Below are 21,352 nucleotides of genomic sequence, written 5' to 3' on the forward strand. Positions count from 1 at the left end.
CGAATGGGAAGTCATATCAATGCTTCTCCGACCCGCCCGAAGGCACACGGATAAAGAATACTGAATGACCGGACAGCCGCAACAGTAACATTGGCGGGAACTGTGGTTGAGTCCTAAAGGCCATCACCAGCCACGGTACTATCTTTCCCGTCATCGATGGGAGGAGCCAGATCCCCCACCTATTTGTATACTTACCAGGGTGGCGAGATCCAACCACCATACCGGAAGCATCTCCTCCTCATTTTGAGGTACCCCCCCCAGGGTTTTTTGTCGAATGGGAATAGTCAAACGTAAAAAAATTGCTTTCTTTCAAACTGTTTCATTGAACGTTTATACAGCTACACTTAGTTCAAGATAATATTAGTAGAAATGTTATAGAGAGGCGGGATTGCATATCATCAAAAATTTCATTTAGTCATAGGAAAGAATTTGTAAAAAAAAAGATAGGTAATCGCTATGACATCAATGAAGCTAGATGGAGATAATTTCCAAAACTATTTTCTCACAAAAAGGGGCTTTGCATTATTTTAAAATTGAAAAAAAAAAAAAAACAACTTTTTAATGATATCAATTTTATTTTTGTATAATTTTTCTTTATTTTTAATAAAATTGTTAAATTTTATTTAATACACAATCAGTAATTTCATGTTGAAACTCAAACTTATCCTTCAAAACATTCACCCGATGCTTTTGCTAATGTTAAAATTAAGATAAAATAATTTTTTTTTCTTTCGTTATTAACTCCGAACTTTACTTCCGCTTTATTTCGTGGAATATACTCTTTTTAATTTACACGTGCAGTAGTTTCTTTTATTGATTCAATTAAATTCATGTTTTTCAATCATATAACAAAGTGAAATTTTAAAAAATTACCTTATTTTATAGAATGCCCTTTTTATTTTACGTGGTTGTAGTTTTTTTTATTGATTCAATTAAATTCATTTTTTCCATTCTTATCAAAGAACAAAGGGAAATTAAAAGACTTCATTCCCTACTAATAATTAGCAGCCTAAAAAATCAATTTGGGTGAACAAATGGGTCGCCAAAGGCTGTTAGTATAATGAATTTACATACATACTCTAACCAAGCAATTCGTGTCTCATTATGCTTATTGGAATAATTGAGAGTACACGTTTGTTTTTTGTTTGTTTGAGAGCCTTTTCTCAGTTAAAGTTATTATAGCATTTTTCTCCCTCTAATTTTCTAGAATTTAATATTTTCATTGACATTAGCAAAATTTAAAGTAAAATTCAATCGTATTCAGTAAATTCAGTTTATATGATTCAAACCAAAATTTATCATTCATCATAATATATTGAAACCAGCTTCCTAAATTCCATCCGATTGTGATCGTGTTATGCTTGACATTTATTTTACAATAAACTAAATTAATTAAATAAGATTTACTTATAATTCTTTAAATCATCCTTTCAAGATTTTAAGTAATGAAGTATTTCTTTTTTGTACTAATTTGCACTTATAAAAATTTTGGCACTAACGAATCTCGAATATGTCTGTGATAAACGCTTATTTCGTATAATATGTGAGGTTCAGTAAGAAGTTAGAAACAAATGCTTTCTTTAAAAAAGGGTTATATTTCGGAATAAAATGTTTATTAACTGCTCACTAGCTTTATTTCGAATGTTGTGATATTTTGGAACGATACCTTCCAACTGGTATTAGCAAATACGATGTTTGTTTCTTTTGTTATTATTTTTATTGCTATTTGTAATGAAAAGAGGATTTTTTTTTCAACTTCGAGAAGATTTTTACGAATTAAAAATACGCAAAACGTGTCTAATGACTTTAATCCATTATAACCTAATTTTAGTATATATATATAGTATACGTTGTCTTTTATACTGATAAGACTATTAAATGCATATATGAGAAAGCAATAAAATAACCTTTACTGTTTGGAGACATCGGCAACCAAACTAATGAACTGAAGGAAATCAAATTTCACCTGCGGACGGTGTAAGGCATGGGGCAGGTGATTTCCGTAAAGAAGGAAAACGAAAGAAAAAAAACGACAGGAGAGATTTCGCTGCTGTCGGAACGAAAACACCGAAATCAATAATAACGAACTCACAGAATATAGACGATGCAAAAAATCACTAACATTCAAGCGGTAAAAAAAAAAAAAAAAAAATGCAAATTCAGAAATGATTGACATGTAGTAAGAAACACAAAGAATATAGTATTTCAGTAATGAACATTAGAGTTACATTTTCAATGAGCTCATCTTATATTTGTATATAAAGGTGTTACATCAGCAATCTCTCTTTTTTTCGAATTTTGGTTTCATTTTATTTATTAGAATCAGCTTCAGATGTCTTAAAACAAGGAAAGTTATTTTATGACCATTCTGTATTTATGATGATGTATTTCAAATATCGTGATGGCCTAAAAGTACTGAATTATAGAAGTAGTAATATAAGGAATGTACTGAGAATCCACTGCAATCGTGGTTTAATAGCCAATTCTTGAACAATTAAAGATAGGCATATATAGTTATATAGTTTTAATACATTCCGACTGGAACTGGTTCCGACAATAGGTGCATGGTTCTGAAGGGAAAATATTCTAAATGATAATAAAAGTAATTGAATTTTGTGTTTCTCTGGTTGAAAAATATGTTGTTGAAAAAATTACGAACCCTATGTTTTTATACAGTCCCATGGTACTAATAATTATGTTTATAAGAATATTTTTGACAAACACTACTTTAATTTTTTTTTTACCAAAACTGGCCGAGTTAAGAAGAATTGAATATCTCTATTTTAGACGACTTTCAACAGTTGTCTCAAAGAAGACCATCTATTCAACTAATTCCGTTTCTGTAGGAAGAGCATTGATTGGTTTAAAATAATGAGATTCAAAGCAGCATAATTCTTCCAGTTTTGAACGAAGAAGAGCGTAACTTTCTATTATTGTTATTTACAATATTAGTTTGTAGAGAATTAATAACATTTTTATTTAATATGACTTATAAGACTGGGGGGTTATATAGATTTCGTAATTTTTAATGTAATACAGTTATTGCCTGAAATAGCACAGAATAAAATCATTAATTTCATTTAGGGTTTTTCAAGTTTGAAGAATATTCTCTCAAACAGTTTGGATATGAGCTATTTGGCCATGAATAGTGTGAGCATTTATATTGAGAAATTATTTTATTGTCATATTTTGATCACTAAGATGCTTTTTATTCCTTATAGGTGCCAGAAGATTTTCTGATCAAATTAGAATCCGTCCAAAATATTAGCCAATTCCTAAACAGCTGGATTGATCAAGCTGCTGTTCAACGAGCTTACTTATTTCAAGGAGACGAAGGTATGTATTCAAAAATTATTGATCAAAAGTTGTTACTGGAACTTTTTAACAGATATTATAAAGATAAATTTTCTTTTTCTTTTCTCTAAATGAGTTTAACTATTGAGATAATTCGCTGAAATCTAAATTGCTAAAATCATGACGGATGCACAAATACAATAATTTCATTCATAATTGCCAACAAGTATTTGCTTTTATTTAAAATGCTTTCCTGCAGATGTCTGCTGTGAAAGTAATCTAAGGTGTTTTTCTCATAAATTTAGATGGATAATAACATGTAAGACGAATTTTGGATGATATAAGGAAATAAAATGCTTTTATTAAAATACTTTAACATTCAATACCATTTCCTTATTATATCATAAGAAATTTGAATGCTTATTAAGACTCTTAGGCGAGGAATATCCTAAACAAAATCAAAAACAAGTAGCACTAAAGGAATCATCAAAACGCTTAAAAAGGACGCGTAGTAGTATTAGAATTCTGTATTTCCGTTTTAGAATCTCTTGAAATGAATAGAATCGAAATGAGTATATCGACTGAATAAATAGCAATAAGGATACCTACTGTAATCATATTTAGTATATTAATTATGCTTTAATACAGCACTTACACCTCACTTGCAGATACACTTATGCCAGATAGACATTCTTTTAATACCATACCATAATCGGAGATGAATGATTTAACAAAACTCACCCTCCTTTAGGCAAGGATATGTGCTCAGTTTTTTGATGTGTTGCTATAATGAACATCTCACTTTTACTCTCAGGACTCTCTTCTGGTGTGACGGGGTTTACGACCCCGAAGTACCCTAGAGATCTGACCTGCCTTCAAATTTACTCACTCTTCAGATTGCTGCTTTTTGCTTTTCTTCTTCCATCCCTCGACGTCAAAAGAGGAAGCTTTTGCCTCTCTGTTTGATTCTAGCTTCTCATGTAAAGAGAAGCAAGAATCCCAGCCAAAAACCTAACGCGTGGGGTTTTTGACTAGGTTTTGGTGGGAATGTTGGCCCTCCATGCGTGGCAGCCCATTAGACGGGTGGTATATTTCGGTCCCTGGATATAAATCGGCCGGTATTCCAGTTACTTAGTTGGCCTACTCAAGGGGACCAAGCGAAGAGGTCCTCCTTAAGCTTGAAATTAAGGGTGGTCATTATCTCGGAGTGACTCCCAGCATATAGATTCCGGCTAGTATTATGGCAAGTGCTGAGGCTGGGAATTTCCAGTGTCTGTAACTACTGTCCCTTGTTGGAATCCATGGGGAGGCTATGTTGTAGAGCCTGAATTCTTATTACTATCGTGTGGGCAAACGCAACCCTACTCCTTTCAGTAGGCAACATGTCAACAAAACACAACTTATAAATACTTTGATATCTCTTACATTATGAAGCATGTATCGTTGCACAACGAATTTTTCGAAACAATCTCTTCTTTCTTAATCGTAAAAGTCATGACTGACACTCTTGGAGAAATACAGCCAATCTGCAAACTTCGTTCTGGCGACCTTCTCATGGAAATCTCTTCGAAAAAACAGACTCCGAAATTTTTGTAATGAAAACATTAGCAAACATTCCGATTGCTATGGAGCCCCATAAAACTTTAAATTCATGTAAGAGGGTTATATCAATAAAAGAACCTTCAAACGACCCAAGGAAGAAATTTCTAAGGAGAGGAAAAATCAAGGGATAGCATATGTACGTCGTATATCTATTACACGGATGAAAAATTGCTTCCTTTCAAGCATCTGATTTTAACATTTAATATTCATAAAATTGCCCAGTATGTTAAAAAAGGTTTTATTAAATTTATTTTATGACCATACATTCCAAACCACTACGTTGCTTCAAATGCCAATGACTTGGTCATTCGAGAATTAACAATCCGAATTTCCCTAACCTGCGTCTTCTGGGCAGGAAAAGATAATGTTAGCATGCATGCACCGTACCAGAGATGTGCGTTAATTGCAAAAGACTTTAAACATCCTATTCTCGCTCTTGTCTTTCTTGGAAATTTGAAAAGGAAGTGATCATTGAGAAAACTAAAACCCACATCAATTATCCTGAAGCCAAACACATTGTGGCTTCTAGTAGTCCTAGATCCGAAACCACTTATGCTTTTGCAGTGAAAAAAAAATTGGAAATGACGAGTATTCAGACCTCTTCTGAAGAATTCAGCCTGAGCCTGCAGAATCTGAAAACAAGCAACTTATTCTTACTGATATATCGTCTGATTCTAATATTTGTTCCCTTTAAAGACCTGTAATGTTGTATGTTGAATAAGCTCAGGGGTCGAAAACCTCTTTATTTTAGTTCAGAGGATATACAGGATGGTTAAACATGTTTAAAAGAAACCACTCACAGATTGTACTTTAAATGCATCTATCAATCAAATAATCTATCAGAAATCTTCCTTTATGTTTTGTGAGTAAATATGTTTATAAACTTAATTGGCCAAAGCAACACAATAGACCGATTACGACACGCTTCTATCAGATAGCCATATGCATGCGTTTCTTCACATAGTTTCTTCTCTCACCTACGATTGTGAAAGAGAATCGTTAATCTGCTCCTCTTTTTAACCCCTTCGCCTACAATAACGTGTCTAATTAACTCATCTAATAACTAAATTTTCCATTTTAAATCTTCAATTAAGTGAAAGTATTAACTAACTTAAAATGCAAGAAACATTTAAAAACGCTTCAATATCTCAAATGCCGATATATTATTATAGGAACTGAAATAATAATAAATATCTTAAATGGTATGTGTCATCTAATGAGGAAGTTAAGCAAATTCAAGGTCAATTCCAGAAGTAATTCCTAGGTCAAGAGGTTAACATAACTTCACAGAACCAGCAACCGAATTATTAATCTCCCATCCTCGTATATAGGCGTTCATAAGAGGTATCTTCAAGTCATATAACGTAAACAGATTAATCGAAACATAAGAATAATTTTTTGAAAATAAATACTGCTTAAAGGCCACCGACGGAGTAAAATTTTGGCATCTCTACGTATTGCGTGTTTTGGTTGTTGTAGAGAATCACTTAAATGCTGAAATAAATAGGTATTTTTGTTAAAAACATCCTATTGTTGCAGCATGTCCGTTGTGATGAGAATCGAAGACTTTATCCTATACAGTGATTGAGAGCAATATAAAGGTTTAACTGCTGTTGCTTGCTTTCTTCATACCTTTTTAAGTGTTTCGTGGATTACGTCTGATATCTTCTTGCCTTTAACTGCAAAATTTAAAAATTTGTTAGTGAGTAATACTTAAACTTTCAGTAATACGAAAGTGTTTGAATGCATTCTGTTTAAGAGCGTTGCATGTTTTAGTGTACCTAGATGCTGTCGAAAAGTCATTTCGGTTATTAGGAAAGTATTTAAAAGCCAAAATATTAGTTTTAAAATTATATTATAACGATTTTAATGCACTTTCAAGTAATTTTCTCTGTTTCAATCATATTTTGTGTACCACTTTCTCTCTATATATGTTTATAGTTCCATGAATAAAAGTTTATTTATTTATTTTTATTCAGGTGGGTCTACAGTTGAAGTAGCTCACCCAGCGGGTTGTGTTCCTGAAATGCAAATTGTAGAATTTGAAAGGCCATATGATCCGTCCTTAGTTATCTGGCCTGTTTGTACCAGAGTCCGAAGATGTGGCGGCTGCTGTAGCAGCAAACTTTTACATTGTGTACCAACGAGAACCAGCACAATCACAGTCAAGGTAAATATATGAAATATTCTTTTTTTATTTAAAAATGGGGCACATCTTGCCAACATTTCTTAAAATATTTTGTTATTGTCTTAGAATGAACATTTCTTCAGATTTCTCAATAATCAAGATATTTTGATATAATTTGTTTCAAGCTTACTTTCTAAGTTTGAGTAATGATTACTTTTTAGTTTAGTTCTAGCAGATGTCTGGAAGGGGCCTAATGTTTAACGGTTGCTTATTTACATAGAAAAAAGTTAACTGAATATTTTGAGGTATTACACGTCTGATGAGCAATATTCCATGGTATTATTACAATGTATATATTTAATTCTTTTTTTTTGTTCTCGACTTTTTTTCTTTACATACAAGCAGACATATATTCATGAAACTGTGGTCCTCATTTTGTTACAGAAGCGAATTGATAACCATTGTGAAACGAATTAATAACTACCAATATTTTCTTGAATCGATTTAAATAACTTGGAAGAAAAAAAAAGAAATTTATTAAGACCTCGAGGAAAGGAATTTTGCTAAAACATTATTTTCTAATACTTGTAAAAGATTTTCTTCAAATTTTCCTTTTTGCTTATATCGGAGAAGTTACGACAAGGAAACCTCAGCTGAAGATAGACTTTCATTTTCTAACAAATTCATAAAAAAAGGATAAATAAATAAAGCTTGAACTATTATGACTGTTTTTTAAAAAAAATAATATTTTTTCCTCTCTGTCATGATAATTCTATTTGCAAAATTCCTCTTCATTTTCATCAAAACTTATTTTCTGTCATTAAACCTGATTGCTGCAATAATTAGGAATCTTCCTTTTTTTCTTTTCATTCATTAGTGTCCCATCGGGGGAACCTCGTTATTGAGGATGAGAAGCTTCCGGAATGGTGATTGTTTCTCGCCACCCTTGTGTGTGCGCGAAAAGGAGGGGGTCTGGCACCTCCCAATCATGACGGGACGTACTTCCTTAGGAAAGGGTTGTATCCTTAGGAAGGGTGGCCGGTGATGGTCCTTGAGCCACGTTCCAACGGCTTGTGGCCTTTACGGATATAGGCGTAAATCTGCTAACTGACCCATTGTATGACCACCCCAGGCTATGGACGTCGGTCGAAGCTTCCCTCAAATTGTCGGTAAAATAAAGAGATATCAAAGGACCCCGGTAAACCACAAGACAGGGGAAAGAGAGGGAAATGTGCCTGTCTCAAACTCGCGCAGGTCGTCGGAACGGTTGTTTAGAACTGAAACACAGTTACAGCCAGTGTTGCTGTTGTGGCGGTCCGGTCATTCAGACTTTTCCGTGTGCCTTCCGGCGGGTCGGAGTAGCCAATTTGTGGTTGTGGTTTTAATTCAGTAGTTATAAGGAAAAAATAGACAAAAGTAATATGTAATATGCATGCTCATTAAACGTGATAATTTGGTTTATTTCACTAATCCACCGTGTTAATGGATAATTGATTATCAAAACAAAGAACGTGTGTTAATGGTTTTCTTATATCATAATCATTATTGACTTAATAGGAGGTTTCATGGCGATTTGAAAATTTTGTTTCGGGTGAAATATTTCGGGGTTAATTAGAGTGTTGGTCAAGTTAATCTTTTGGAATACCATGCATTTTGGTTAGTCGTTAGGAAATTCCTTACTATTCATTACGACAAGTACTTATTTCTTTAAATAACATTTCCCCCTCATTATTACTGTTATGGTTAGTTATATCATGCCTTGCTTCGAAGCCAGACAAGAACTATTTTGGGATAGGTCTGGTAGTTTCAGCCCATCGGCAGATGAAGATGACGGATTCCCCCACCACCACTTCAAATTACCGCTGCACACTAACGGGAGGTCATTTGGGTCCACCAGACACGCTTACACATTCAGTGGAATCGGTTTTCGAGCCATCTGTTCCCGCTGTCGAGATCTTACCACCGCTGCCCAAAAACCATCACTGAAAAAGTATTTGCAGTATTATTAATAGTGTTCAGGACATGTTTCGACAATCTAACAATATTCGATTTTTTGTTTTGTTTTTTTGTGACAGTTAACCAATTTTCGCTATTTATAAAACGATAGCATCTTTTAATATTTTTCCTGAAAGTTAAAGAAGCAAATGAAACTTTTGTAATCTGCCTCAGTATGAATTTGAAAACAGAAAAATTATAGCTACTAAGGAAAATCAAATATTGGGAAATTCAGAATAAATTCGAATCATGCCAACGTATAGTTTGATACTGAGAAACAATGCGAATGTTTATTTCGTTTGCTTTATTATTGTTGTATAATTTCCAATACAAAAGATTTTACATTATTACTAGCCGCATTTGGCCACCAGCTAGTTCGCCAGGATCCATACTCGTTAAAATGTTCGAATTAAGGATTTTATATAACTTAGTCCCTACAGCATTTTAAGCAAAATATTTTCTAAATTTCATTTCAATTTGATTGTCTTGTAACTCATATTATTATAGAAGTCTTACGATGATAATGTTACTATGTATCTATCTAATTTTCTGCCAGCTGCCTTAAATTTGAATTTAAAACTGAAACGGGAAAGGTTAAACTTAGTATTAATACTAAAACATTGTTGCTGAAACCAAACATTTTTTAAAAATATGACTACAGGTATACGATTACAGAAATTTTGACAAAACTTATTTTAGGACATTCGACAATTTAATTATCTTAGGCCAATCAACCTTGGAAAACTCCGGATGTTGATTGACGTATTTTTTTCAAGTCGGTTGGTCGAAAGATATAAAATGGCGCGTTTTAATAGAATAGATAAATTCAAATTTTTATAACTCAATCAATTTTAATCGCAAAAGAGTGGAACTGCTTTTATTTAAAATATTAGTATCTCAAGAATATTTTATTAAATATGATTCACAAGACAGAAGATCTGTATAAAAATTTAAAATCCGTATTTTATCAGAACATTTATTACCTCAAACTGCTTAAAATCAATTTTTTAAAATCATTTTTCCCATTAGATGTATATACCTAATAATAATTACATAGTAATTAGTTGCCAGGTCCTGATTAAAATGGACATCCCATATATATTAAACCCTGTTAGCCTTAAATAAAACTGATTTGTTGAATTAATAATATAAATATTTTAAAGATCACAAAAAACTTTATCTTGTATTTTTTTTTTTTTTTTTTTTTAGGAAATATCACATTTCATGTTTATTTCATATCATAGAGATACGTGGTGAAAATTACAATTTTTAAGGTTTAGTTTGCAGCAAAAGTTCAACGTTTCGTCAACGGGACAGCAACATATTGATAAAAACTCATTTTTCCCATGCAAGCGTAATTTTTATTTTTAATTATTTTGTGAGAAATAAACTGTTGGAAAATAAGTCTAAACTACTTTTTTTTAAAAATTCATTAAAATATAAACTTAATTTAATATTTAAAACGTTAATATCATTAAAAATATAATTTTTTTGAACTTTAAGATGTAAAAATCATTTATATATTATAATATTTTCGGAAATTATCACAGAAAAATTCCAAAATTTCATTTAATTAAATTCATTTGATTTCATTTAATTAAATTCATTTAATTTCATTTAATTAAAATTCTGAATAAAATTCAAGAATTTTTTCCAAGATGCACCTTCCCACCCTTTAAAATTTGTGTGTTCCAAGTTTGGTAGCTCTAGGTTAAACGATCTGCCAACATACACAACACACATTCATCTTTATTATAAATAAAGATCGAGAAAAAATAGAAAGAGAGATAGGAATAGAAATGGAGATGCTAGAAAGGAGCGAATGGTGAGTCATTGGGAAGATTTTCATTGAAATCAACAATTATTCTATCATTTCATTACAGGTAATTAAAGTTCGTTATCCTTATCCAGGAGCTAACAGGTTAGAGTTAGAGGGCTTTGAAAATGTGAGATTGGAGCAATATGATCGTTGCACTAGTAAGTGCCGCCAAGAAGAGCGAGACTGTACATTCACATCCTTTAAAATTTGTGTTTTTGAAGTTTGGTAGCTCTAGGTCAAACCATTCGCCAACACACACCCGTAAATACAAACACATATTCATCTTTATTACAAATTAAGATAGAGATCGAAATAGAAAGAGAAATAGGAATAGAGATGGAGGTGCTAGAAAGGAGCGAATAATGAGTTACTGGGAAGATTTTCACTGAAATCTGCAATTATCCTATCATTTCATTACAGGTAATTAAAGTTCGTTATCCTTATCCAGGAGCTAACAGGTTAGAGTTAGAGGGCTTTGAAAATGTGAGATTGGAGCAATATGATCGTTGCACTAGTAAGTGCCGCCAAGAAGAGCGAGACTGTACATTCACATCCTTTAAAATTTGTGTTTTTGAAGTTTGGTAGCTCTAGGTCAAACCATTCGCCAACACACACCCGTAAATACAAACACATATTCATCTTTATTACAAATTAAGATAGAGATCGAAATAGAAAGAGAAATAGGAATAGAGATGGAGGTGCTAGAAAGGAGCGAATAATGAGTTACTGGGAAGATTTTCACTGAAATCTGCAATTATCCTATCATTTCATTACAGGTAATAAAAGCCCGCTATCCTCATCCAGGAGCTGAAATGTTAGAGCTAGAGGGCTATGAAAATGTGAGATTGGAGCAACATGATCGTTGCGCTTGTAAGTGCCGCCAAGAAGAGCGAGACTGTACGCCAGAGCAGAGATATCAGCCTGGTCAATGCAGGTGCGTATGTCGCAATCACCATGAAGCAGCGCGTTGCAAGCAACCAGATCAATATTGGGATACTAAAGAGTGCACATGCAAATGCAGACATCAGTCGGACTGTTCAACTGGTTCAGTCTTCAACAACAATAGCTGCAAGTAAGGCCTTTTCCTCGTTAATCAACAATTATTATTAAATATTTTCTTGAATTATGAATATGTGGTCATTGAAGTCCCGTTTTCCAAGGGAAATGAGGTATGAATTCCTATGTTCTTTCACAATGCGTTTCTTGACAATAAAGGTAGGAACATTTTTCTTAATATTAAACAGGAAAATTTTTTTTGGAATATACAAAAATAAATGATTTTTTATTGAAATTTAACGATAATACTATGCATTCTTTGAAATAGTTGTTTACAATAGACAGGGGTGGATTTTTAATTAGTTCGATTAGGGTCACTTGGCTGAAGGGAAAACAGCAAGCAGGTCGATTGAAAAAACTATTTCCCAAGTCACCAAATAAATAAGTTTGTATTTTTCTATGAATGATAAAATATTAGGATACTATTAACATTTTATTCGGTATAATTGTATTCAGGGTCCTATAAATCTCATTTCATTTAGTTATTAGACTATTTATAAAAACTGAACATCTGCTTCATTATGCTATTGTGTACAATTGTGGGTGCCGAGCAATCTGGAATCATAATAGATGAATAAAAACAAATATATATTCACAAAACAAATAAATTAAAAAAATATTAATTAAAAATAAATAATAAATGTGCTAAAAATATGGTAAAAGGGGACACTAAACTGCTCATCTCATTAAAAGGGTCGCCTATATTGCCTAGGGCCGAAAGATACCTAAATCCGCCGCTGACAATAGATTTTAATAAAAAAGAAAAAAATTTGTAAGTTACAATTAAATGGCCCGCTTACAGATGTAATTCCATTCACCAAAAGGTGCTTTTATAATTCAATCAACAGTAAGGGTTCTCTTTTTTATCGCTGAGGTAGTGCCAGCAAAGCTTTGCATTGGCATTCTTCTTCCAAGAACGCTTGCAATAATACAGAATTTCGTTTTCTTTGGTAATAAGAGAGTCTTTAATAAAATCTGCAGATTTTATCATTACATAATGCATAGTTTCATTACTATTCGGAAAATTGCTAAAAGGATTATTGATGATATACGTAAATGAAATTTGTCCAATGTTTTCTGTTTTTAACCCACTTCTAGTTTGTGATCACATTGCTTTTGTATATTTAAGATCCCCTTTTCATAAAAGTTAGATTGATGTATAAAATATAAAATGACTACTCCTCAAGGATAAGCACAACGTGTATTGTGGTTTATTGAAGCAAAACTGTATACACGTACTGAGTGAAACTATAGAACCTACAGAACCTCAGTGAAACTATAGAGCCTTATTATGGAAAACATACACTCTCTATCATTTTATGCATGACAAAAAAAATTCAATTATAACAGAAATAGTATTTAATACAAAGGAAACAAAACTGAGCTGATGACATTGTTTACATTGAAGATGCGACAGAGAACATAACTTAAAACTGAGCTTTGTCTGGATTTGCTTCGTGCAACCAACGATGCCTATATACTAGTGCATTAGATAAGGGAAAAAATAATTCAATTTATGTCTTTATATTTGGATAATTTCCACTAATTTATCTCTCATTTGTTTCATAATAAAACTTTGAAATTATAATATGCTTTGTGAATCCCTGTCTTTTAATTTAAATGTAATGAAAGTACACGCCCACTTTGATAATCTTTGTTTTTAATTCGAATACCAGGCGATGTTCTGTACTCGTGTTTATAACACAAGAGATTATTTTTCTTCTTCGAGAGATCTACCCAGTCTAGAGCTTCTCAAATTTTCCGTTTTATAGAGAGTGCGTTATACTTTAAAACTTTATGCTTTATAAATATACAGTATGAGTACTCAATATTTCAGCTCTGATTTGATTATAGAAAAGTATCAGTACATTTCTCCAAAGTTCTGTAGTGTTTTGAATATGTAACTTCGGAAAGTCATTAATAATAGAAATCCAATTATTTGAATCACTTTTGGGATAAGAAATAAAAAAAGTTCAAAATTGCAGTCCACGGGCAGGGTCCATGACGTGGCGTATCCTTTCCCTAATGAAGGAGGTTATTTTTAACAGCTAATTTAAGCTACATATTTATCACGCTGGCTGTATGTAATTTTAATACATACGTATGCATGTAGTAAATATTTACATTTAATATAATTTGAGATTTTTATGTAATCTTCTAGTATTTATCGATTTTTTAAACTTATATTTGTTAATTTAATTTAATGAATTAAAGTTCCTTCTATGCCTTATGTCTTTTACTTAATTTCTGAACTTTGTCCAATCATCCTAATTTCAACATACTGAATCGACATCATCTTCCTTTTTTTTTGGATAATTGGAGTTCAATTGTATGTTAATAATTCTGTTACATTTAAAATCGGATATTTCATACGCTGATATTCTATTCGTAATCATTGTCAATTTACATACAAATCGAAAATTGCACTGTTAAAAATATTTAAATCAGGATATTTAGAATTAAAGTTCTTTGAATAACGTAAATGTATTTAGTTTATATAAAATTAATAGCATTTACATTAGTCAAATTCTGTCCGCTAAATCCAAATTATATTGATTCAAAGATTGTTAAACTGAGAGTTTATTGTCATCCTTTACATAATTATGTCTTCTTTTACTATTTAACTTTATTCTATTTGGTAATAAATTTTATTGTAATAATTCTATCGATGTGCGATAACAAAAACAACCTCTACATGAATAAAAGAATATATTCCTTTGGATTATCACTTTACACTGTAAAAAGGGTATGTCCTATTTCCAGTGGAAGTTATTTGTGTGTGTGTGTGTGTGACCAAGTTACCGGCATCGATTTTAATCGTAATTTCTACAAAGATTTATGCTAGCATCTGCCTTCCTTCTAATGGATTTTGGAATTTTTGGTAATTTAATATCTTTGCGCTATTAATGTGTACTTACCCGTTTATAAGGATGATATGAAGTTTTTACCTCAACAGAATTATTATTTTCGTTTTTTTTTTAATTCAATAATTAGCTCCTCTTTTGGGGCCTTTGACCCTTTAACCCTAACTTCAGAATCAGTTTTTCAAGTTAAGCAAAAATATGTTAAAACTACCGTTTTTTCTACCCCCCTTATTGCGTATTACGTGATCTTGATCATTGGTTAGTTGATTTCGATATAATGACACAAAAGCCCCTTGAACATGGACTGAATTCGTTGCAATTGTAATATACTGATGATACTATCTAAAAATATAATACTGTTGTTAAGTCGATAAAATCATAAGGTCAAATGAAGGTCATATGAAGTGCGAGCGCAATGAATCTACGCTCGCACTGCCGAGAGTTTTGCAAACGTAGGAAGTGATCCAAATTTCTAATGTAGAAGGATGCCTTAGGATTAAAAAGAACCTCATTGCCGTTTTTTTTTTCTATGAGAAATTATTTAGGCTGCATCTTTATTTCATATTTATACAAAAGATGGGCATGCCATCATGGGATTAAACAGACATGAAAACATTACATAGAAGCTTTTTTCACGCAAAACACATATTTGTTACAAAATTCCACAATTGAACCCCGAAGGAGTTTAGAAATTAAAATTCACACACACAATGTGTGCATTGTTTGGTATGTGATCCTTTTATTACAGGACATGCATTAAGTCCGTAATGCAATTTCTGTCAAATATTTCGTAGAACGTGCTTTTTGATGCTGGCATAACAGACACACAGGCGACAAGTCTTTTCTACGAGTCTCCACAGAAATAAATTTCAGTTAGGTGTTTCAGTATTTTGGTGACCTATGTAACAACTCTCTCGGTGTCCGTCAGCTAAGTCACCACTCGCTGGATACGGTACATGTTATCTAGGTAATGCCATCATTTTCAGCGACATCACTGATTTCAAAGCCCTTACTTTTCGCAGTTGCTATTACTAGTATCAATAGATACATGCTACGCAATATTTGATAAGAAGTGCATTAGATACCTGATATATGTCTTACCACAAAAAAAAATGTAAATTGAGGATTTGTGATGCCTGCATTCAAAACTTGATTATATTAACTTTTGAAATAAGCATCTTTAGTAAATCTATGCTGCATAAATCAGGATAGTCATTTTGATTACCCTGATTTACTCTGATCCTACTTTTTAGTAAAATATACTCACGGTGTATATTTTACTAAATGTGCTACAAATTAATTATTTTAATTATTTTTTAATTTTATAATGAAAATATTTCATCAGAAATCCATATGTAAATAATAAATAACTAATAGTATAACTTCCAGCGATGTTATCAGAAAGAAATTTTTGGGGAGAATTCAGTCTTCAATTTGGTAAAGTGTAAAAATGTGTGAAACACTACTTTCTGTTTAACATTTTTGTGGCTTGAGTAAATTTTGCATTTTTTTGCAATTGTTTCTGATTGAATTTTTTTTAAAATGCTCATGTTTAATCTTTATGGCCAAATGCAAGGAATTTAATATAGCTATTTAATATACTTCATACCCTGCATTTGATACTAATTATCTGAGAAGGAGCTGTAATTATTAAAAGAGCAATTCACTATCACAAAGAGCTCTCATTAATTAGCTGTTATAAATAAATGTGCTTTTAAGATACTTTTGTTTAAAATTAGATATTCCCCAGAAAATAATTATTTTTTATTAGTTAAAATTTGCTTATAAGTTGAATTCTAAATTAATTAATAGAAATAATATTCTTTTACAACACAATTTATTGACGAACAAGAAACTAATACAAAGTTAGATCAAGAAAATGCGTTTTTGTCTGGCATTTCTCCAGGTGCTAAAGAAGTTAAGCTACCCAATTTTTCCTTCTGTTTCAAACTGTTTTTTTTATTAAATGGTAAAAAAAAAAAAAAAAAAAAACTTTTTTTTTTTACAGATCAGAAAAAAAAAAGTCATGAAATGTTTTGAGTGTTTTTTGTAATGATGAAATATTTCTTTAATAATTACGACAATACATGTGACTACATCCACTTAGAAGCTTTTTCTTTGTCTTTTTCTAAAATGTGATGCAGCTATTAGCGACAGACTTAGTCTTTATCAGAAATCAAGAGTAATGTCCGAATTAGAATCGATTGTGTAGATTTAATGCAGCCCCAATGTAAAATCGAGCATTGATCATGCTTAACGTGTGCCAGATACACGTCATTACACATTGTGGATCAAAAACATGGGGAAGACTTAAATAGACTTACAATCAAAGAACCATGTTGTTTTTATCAGTATATTTTTCTTCGTTTATAGCTATTAATATCGATACGGTTAACTTTAAATGTCCTTTTTTTTTTATCGGCAGTTAGTAATGGAAATGTCAACATTCCTTCTAAAATATAATTAAAACTATGTTTCCAAGAAGTTCAGTTGTTTTTTGTCTAGATTACTATGCAAAAAGCGCAATTTCGAAATTTTGTCCGATTTAAAAATAATTAGTTACATTTTTTCCGTGCTTTTGTTGGGTTCAAAATTTGAGTTTTCAAAAGACACATTGAAAAAAAATCTAAACAAGTCAAAACTATTTATTGCATTTTTAAAGGAATTTTTATAAAAATATGGTAAGTTTCTCCATTGACTTTTAATTACTACTACTTTCTTCGTCCCATAGTATAAATCCTTCTTCGTTTTACAATTTCATATGAACTATTTGTGCTTATTATTTATCAGGAATAGAAGAGAGTATTTCCAAGTTGTTCAATGATTTTTTGCCACATTTTAAAGAAATTGTCTTCAAAATATTAATCTACTGTAATTATTTCTTATACAAAAATTTATTAGCCCCATATACAATTGGTTGGGACTCTTTTTTCACTTTCACATAGAAGTAATGACATGAGGTATTTATGAATTGAAATAAAATTAATTTAATGTATTTAAAATATTTGTTTTATTTTTATTTCACCGTACATTTTAGTTTACTGAAGTCAAAGAATCTTTTCTTCCCTTATGATGAATATATACAGTGATTCAGAATTCACCATACGAAATGTCAGGAAAGGAAAGAAAAGCAAAAAAAAAAAAAAAAAAGGCAGAATTACAGTGAAATGTATGAACAAGAAACGCCGCCTAGATGGGCATAAATAAACATGAGGATGCAGAAATAGCAAATCAATAAAAAGGGGGAACTTTATTTGCCAATACTTTACACTGGATACTTGGATAGAACGTGTCTTTATACAGTTTCATAACAAATACAGTTCATTCTGTTCCAAATTCTTATTACCATTCGCATTTACATATGCTTCGCTGCTGAGACACATGGGCTGGCGCACTCCTACGAAAATACCCGGCATTTGGCGAACATTCGCAACGGAAATGGTGATTCTGGCGACGAGGTCATCATATCATGTGAGCATTCATAAGCTCATGCATGTACTCGCTATGCAGTCGGAACTTTAAATGATATCGATGGCGAAGCGATAGAGACGAGGAAGGCATAAATACCCAGGGTTCCATTTATAGAGTAGTAAATCTTTTTTACTGTAACTAGTTCTCAAATTATCAGAGTTTTTAGCTTGTTGTAAAATGCAAAAAAAAAAAAAAAAAATCATATACAATTATCACCTTAACATCACTACTGTGCCAATTTGCACACTGTTTATTTAACAGGCTGACGACTTATTCAGTTAGATGACCACTGGTCAGATGACAATGGATTCCTTCATTTGTAGAGACCAAGGTTTTTATATCTATACTATATATCTTTTTTCTAGCCAAGCTGTTGAGAGTTGTAATTCAGGCCGGTTTGATTTACTTAATTTTTTTGACTATGTTCAAGTTTTTGACTAGATCAGAATTCATCCTAATTGATTAATTAGTAATTTAAAGTCAATATTGTATTCTATTTAAGCACGAATCCTCTCTTTTTCGTTGATCGTACCCTCAACTAAATTCGAGTTCTTATCCTTCTTTCTTCATCGATAAATCAAAAAACCATAGCCAAGCCCTGATTATAGATATCTGCAAATGGAAATAAAATGAAAGTGATTTGAATTCTAGACTTTCTTTTCAATTGAAAATCAGCACCTTACATGAATTAGTGAGATCAAAATTATAAATTAACAGTTCTTATTTCCTATATTTAATTCATTTATGGATCGCTCTTTGGGTAGCCTGTAGGGATAGGAGAAGCTCGGTAGGAATCACCAATGAGGTTCAGTAGACTCCACCATCAAATGAAACTACCAAATGCCAGGGAAGAATATAAATGGTTTTATGACCAATAATGGGATTTGTTTTGCCTGTTTCAGTTTTCTCAGTTTCCGCTTAGTTTTCGGTCGTAGTCTATTCAATCTATTTTGCCGTTGGTCTTCGGGACAGTTCAGACTAGTTCTTATGACTATTTCTCACACTGACATAAGCACATTAATTTTATTTCCAAACTTCATGTGTTATTGTAATGAAACTTAATGCATAAGGTGTGTTCAAATAAAAAGGAGCCTTTTGCTATAACGTCGTTGAATCTATTCGCAGTGAGTAAATGTGTCGATAGATGATGGAGTAGCGGTATTATGATTCGCCAGGTCGGAGAAAATGTCACTTTGCCATGTAGGTCAGAAAAGATATAACTGTATTTCTTTTTTCACGGAGAATATCATAATCTTACTGACTGCCTGAAATGGAATGAAACAGTCTACTTTTAAATGATCTACAATATGTTGCTGAAGCCTAAACAGATCATCAAAAACTAGTTCATATACGAGCTGTCGAATAAGAATATTGGTGCTCTTCGACAATACTAGATTCCACGCTACCAAGAAGACTCTGAATCGGCTAACAAAATTCCAATAGGAAGCCTACAAACATCTTCCGCAAAGATCTATATCTCCTCATGCACTATTATATCTTTATAGATTTTAATTTCCTGAGAGGCCAATGGTACATTTATAACAAAGAAATGCAGGACAGCTTTCAAACTAGCTCTGTTAGCAAACCCCGAATTTCTACTCTGAAACCATCTCTTCCCTTCATAAATGTGAGAAAAGTACGTCCAAGATCAGTGCATCATTGTCAGTGGCAATAATGTGTGTCATGTTACACGTGAACCGTAATTAAAATATTCCTTAGATATAACCGAAGTCTCCTTTTTATTTGGGTACAACTTATCAAATATTTTATGCTATTCCATAAACTTACTACTTTGCCCAATGTTTTTCTGAAGTATAAAATTAATGGTTTTATTCTTTTATAGATGTGAATCCTTAAATCATACACCACCTTTACCTGAAAGAGTTCCTGGGCCTGCTCCACATTTGAGCACACTTCTCCGTGATGATGGAGGAGAAAATGATGCCTACAGACTCAGATACGCAGGCGTGGATCCAGATTCGCACATAGGACCTTTTGAATTATCCCATCACATACAGGACGATAGGACATACGTTCTAGAAAATGTTACCACTCCTCAATGGACAAAAAATTGAACCGTCCTTCGCATTATTGCAGTGTTTCAACCGTGTTTCGACTTTCTGCAAAAATGCTGCGCGGCGGCAAGCAGGCCAAATTCAACACTCAGTCACAGAAGTCAATCACCAATTCCATTTTAACTCATTTGAAGAGAGAAGTTTTTCAAGGGTGGTTTGCGTCAAACTGTGATAAGTACATTGCAAGATTTGTCCAGCAAATCGAAATGTCACCGCTGCTTTATTATGCTTACAGATTCTATATTTTGCGTCAAGAATTGGTTTGTGGACTAAATAGCTATGTGCTAACCAAATGGTACGCAATTGTTCCTCATTTTTGAATCTGATACTAATGTTTGTGCCTTATTGGATCTCAGAGAATTGTAGAGAAAAAGACATTTGAAACACGATGTCAAATCTGCAACTTTCAGACAAAAACTGCTGTCAAGTATTAAACATAGGCAACGGGTGCTGATTTGAGTCCCATTAATAGAAAAGAAATCTCTAATATATTTTAAATAAAGGAGTTAAATTTTTAAAAATATTTTTATTCCAAATTAGGAGAGAAAACAGTTCCTCTGAAGCAGGATAAATCGGTGATATATACATACGATACAAATATTATTTCTAAAGAACACATGTGGATTATCTTCTGACATATGTTGTGAAAATATACATAAATGGAACCAAATTTAGAAGAAATATAATATATATATTTATATATATGCATATCGACACTTCACAGAAATATTTAAAGATGCCATGTATATCCGATGCATAATTTTAAAATCCTTCTGAACTAAGCAAAGGATAATTATTGTATTATTTGCAAAATTCAGCACTTATTGGTTGCATTTGTAACAATTTAATTTTGACGGATAAAAATATTTCTGTGCATTTGTATATAATTTCTTATCAAAGGTTCTTAAAATATAGACCAAGTTTTAGAAAATAAAGAAAGATTTTTGTGTTAGGAATCGATATAATATTGATTGAAATTTGAAAGTGCTAATTTATATCAAGTTTTATGTACCTTTATAAAAAAAAAGAGATAATCATGTCACAAGTT

General features: G+C 32.0%; 1 protein-coding gene across 1 annotated transcript in view; it reads left to right on the plus strand.

The window, feature by feature from the left end:
• The window catches only part of LOC129960656 (vascular endothelial growth factor A-like), a 49,595-nt gene extending 28,565 nt beyond the window's left edge, over positions 1–21,030 (plus strand). The window contains exons 2-5 of the mRNA XM_056074205.1: positions 3,222–3,336; positions 6,876–7,066; positions 11,615–11,910; positions 20,073–21,030. Coding sequence (XP_055930180.1) covers positions 3,222–3,336; positions 6,876–7,066; positions 11,615–11,910; positions 20,073–20,304 — 834 coding nt within the window. The 3' untranslated portion in view covers positions 20,305–21,030. The remainder of the gene's footprint in view (positions 1–3,221; positions 3,337–6,875; positions 7,067–11,614; positions 11,911–20,072) is intronic.
• Positions 21,031–21,352: the final 322 nt, after the last annotated feature.

The sequence above is a fragment of the Argiope bruennichi genome, chromosome X2, assembly GCF_947563725.1.
Source record: "Argiope bruennichi chromosome X2, qqArgBrue1.1, whole genome shotgun sequence".
Taxonomy (NCBI): domain Eukaryota; kingdom Metazoa; phylum Arthropoda; class Arachnida; order Araneae; family Araneidae; genus Argiope; species Argiope bruennichi.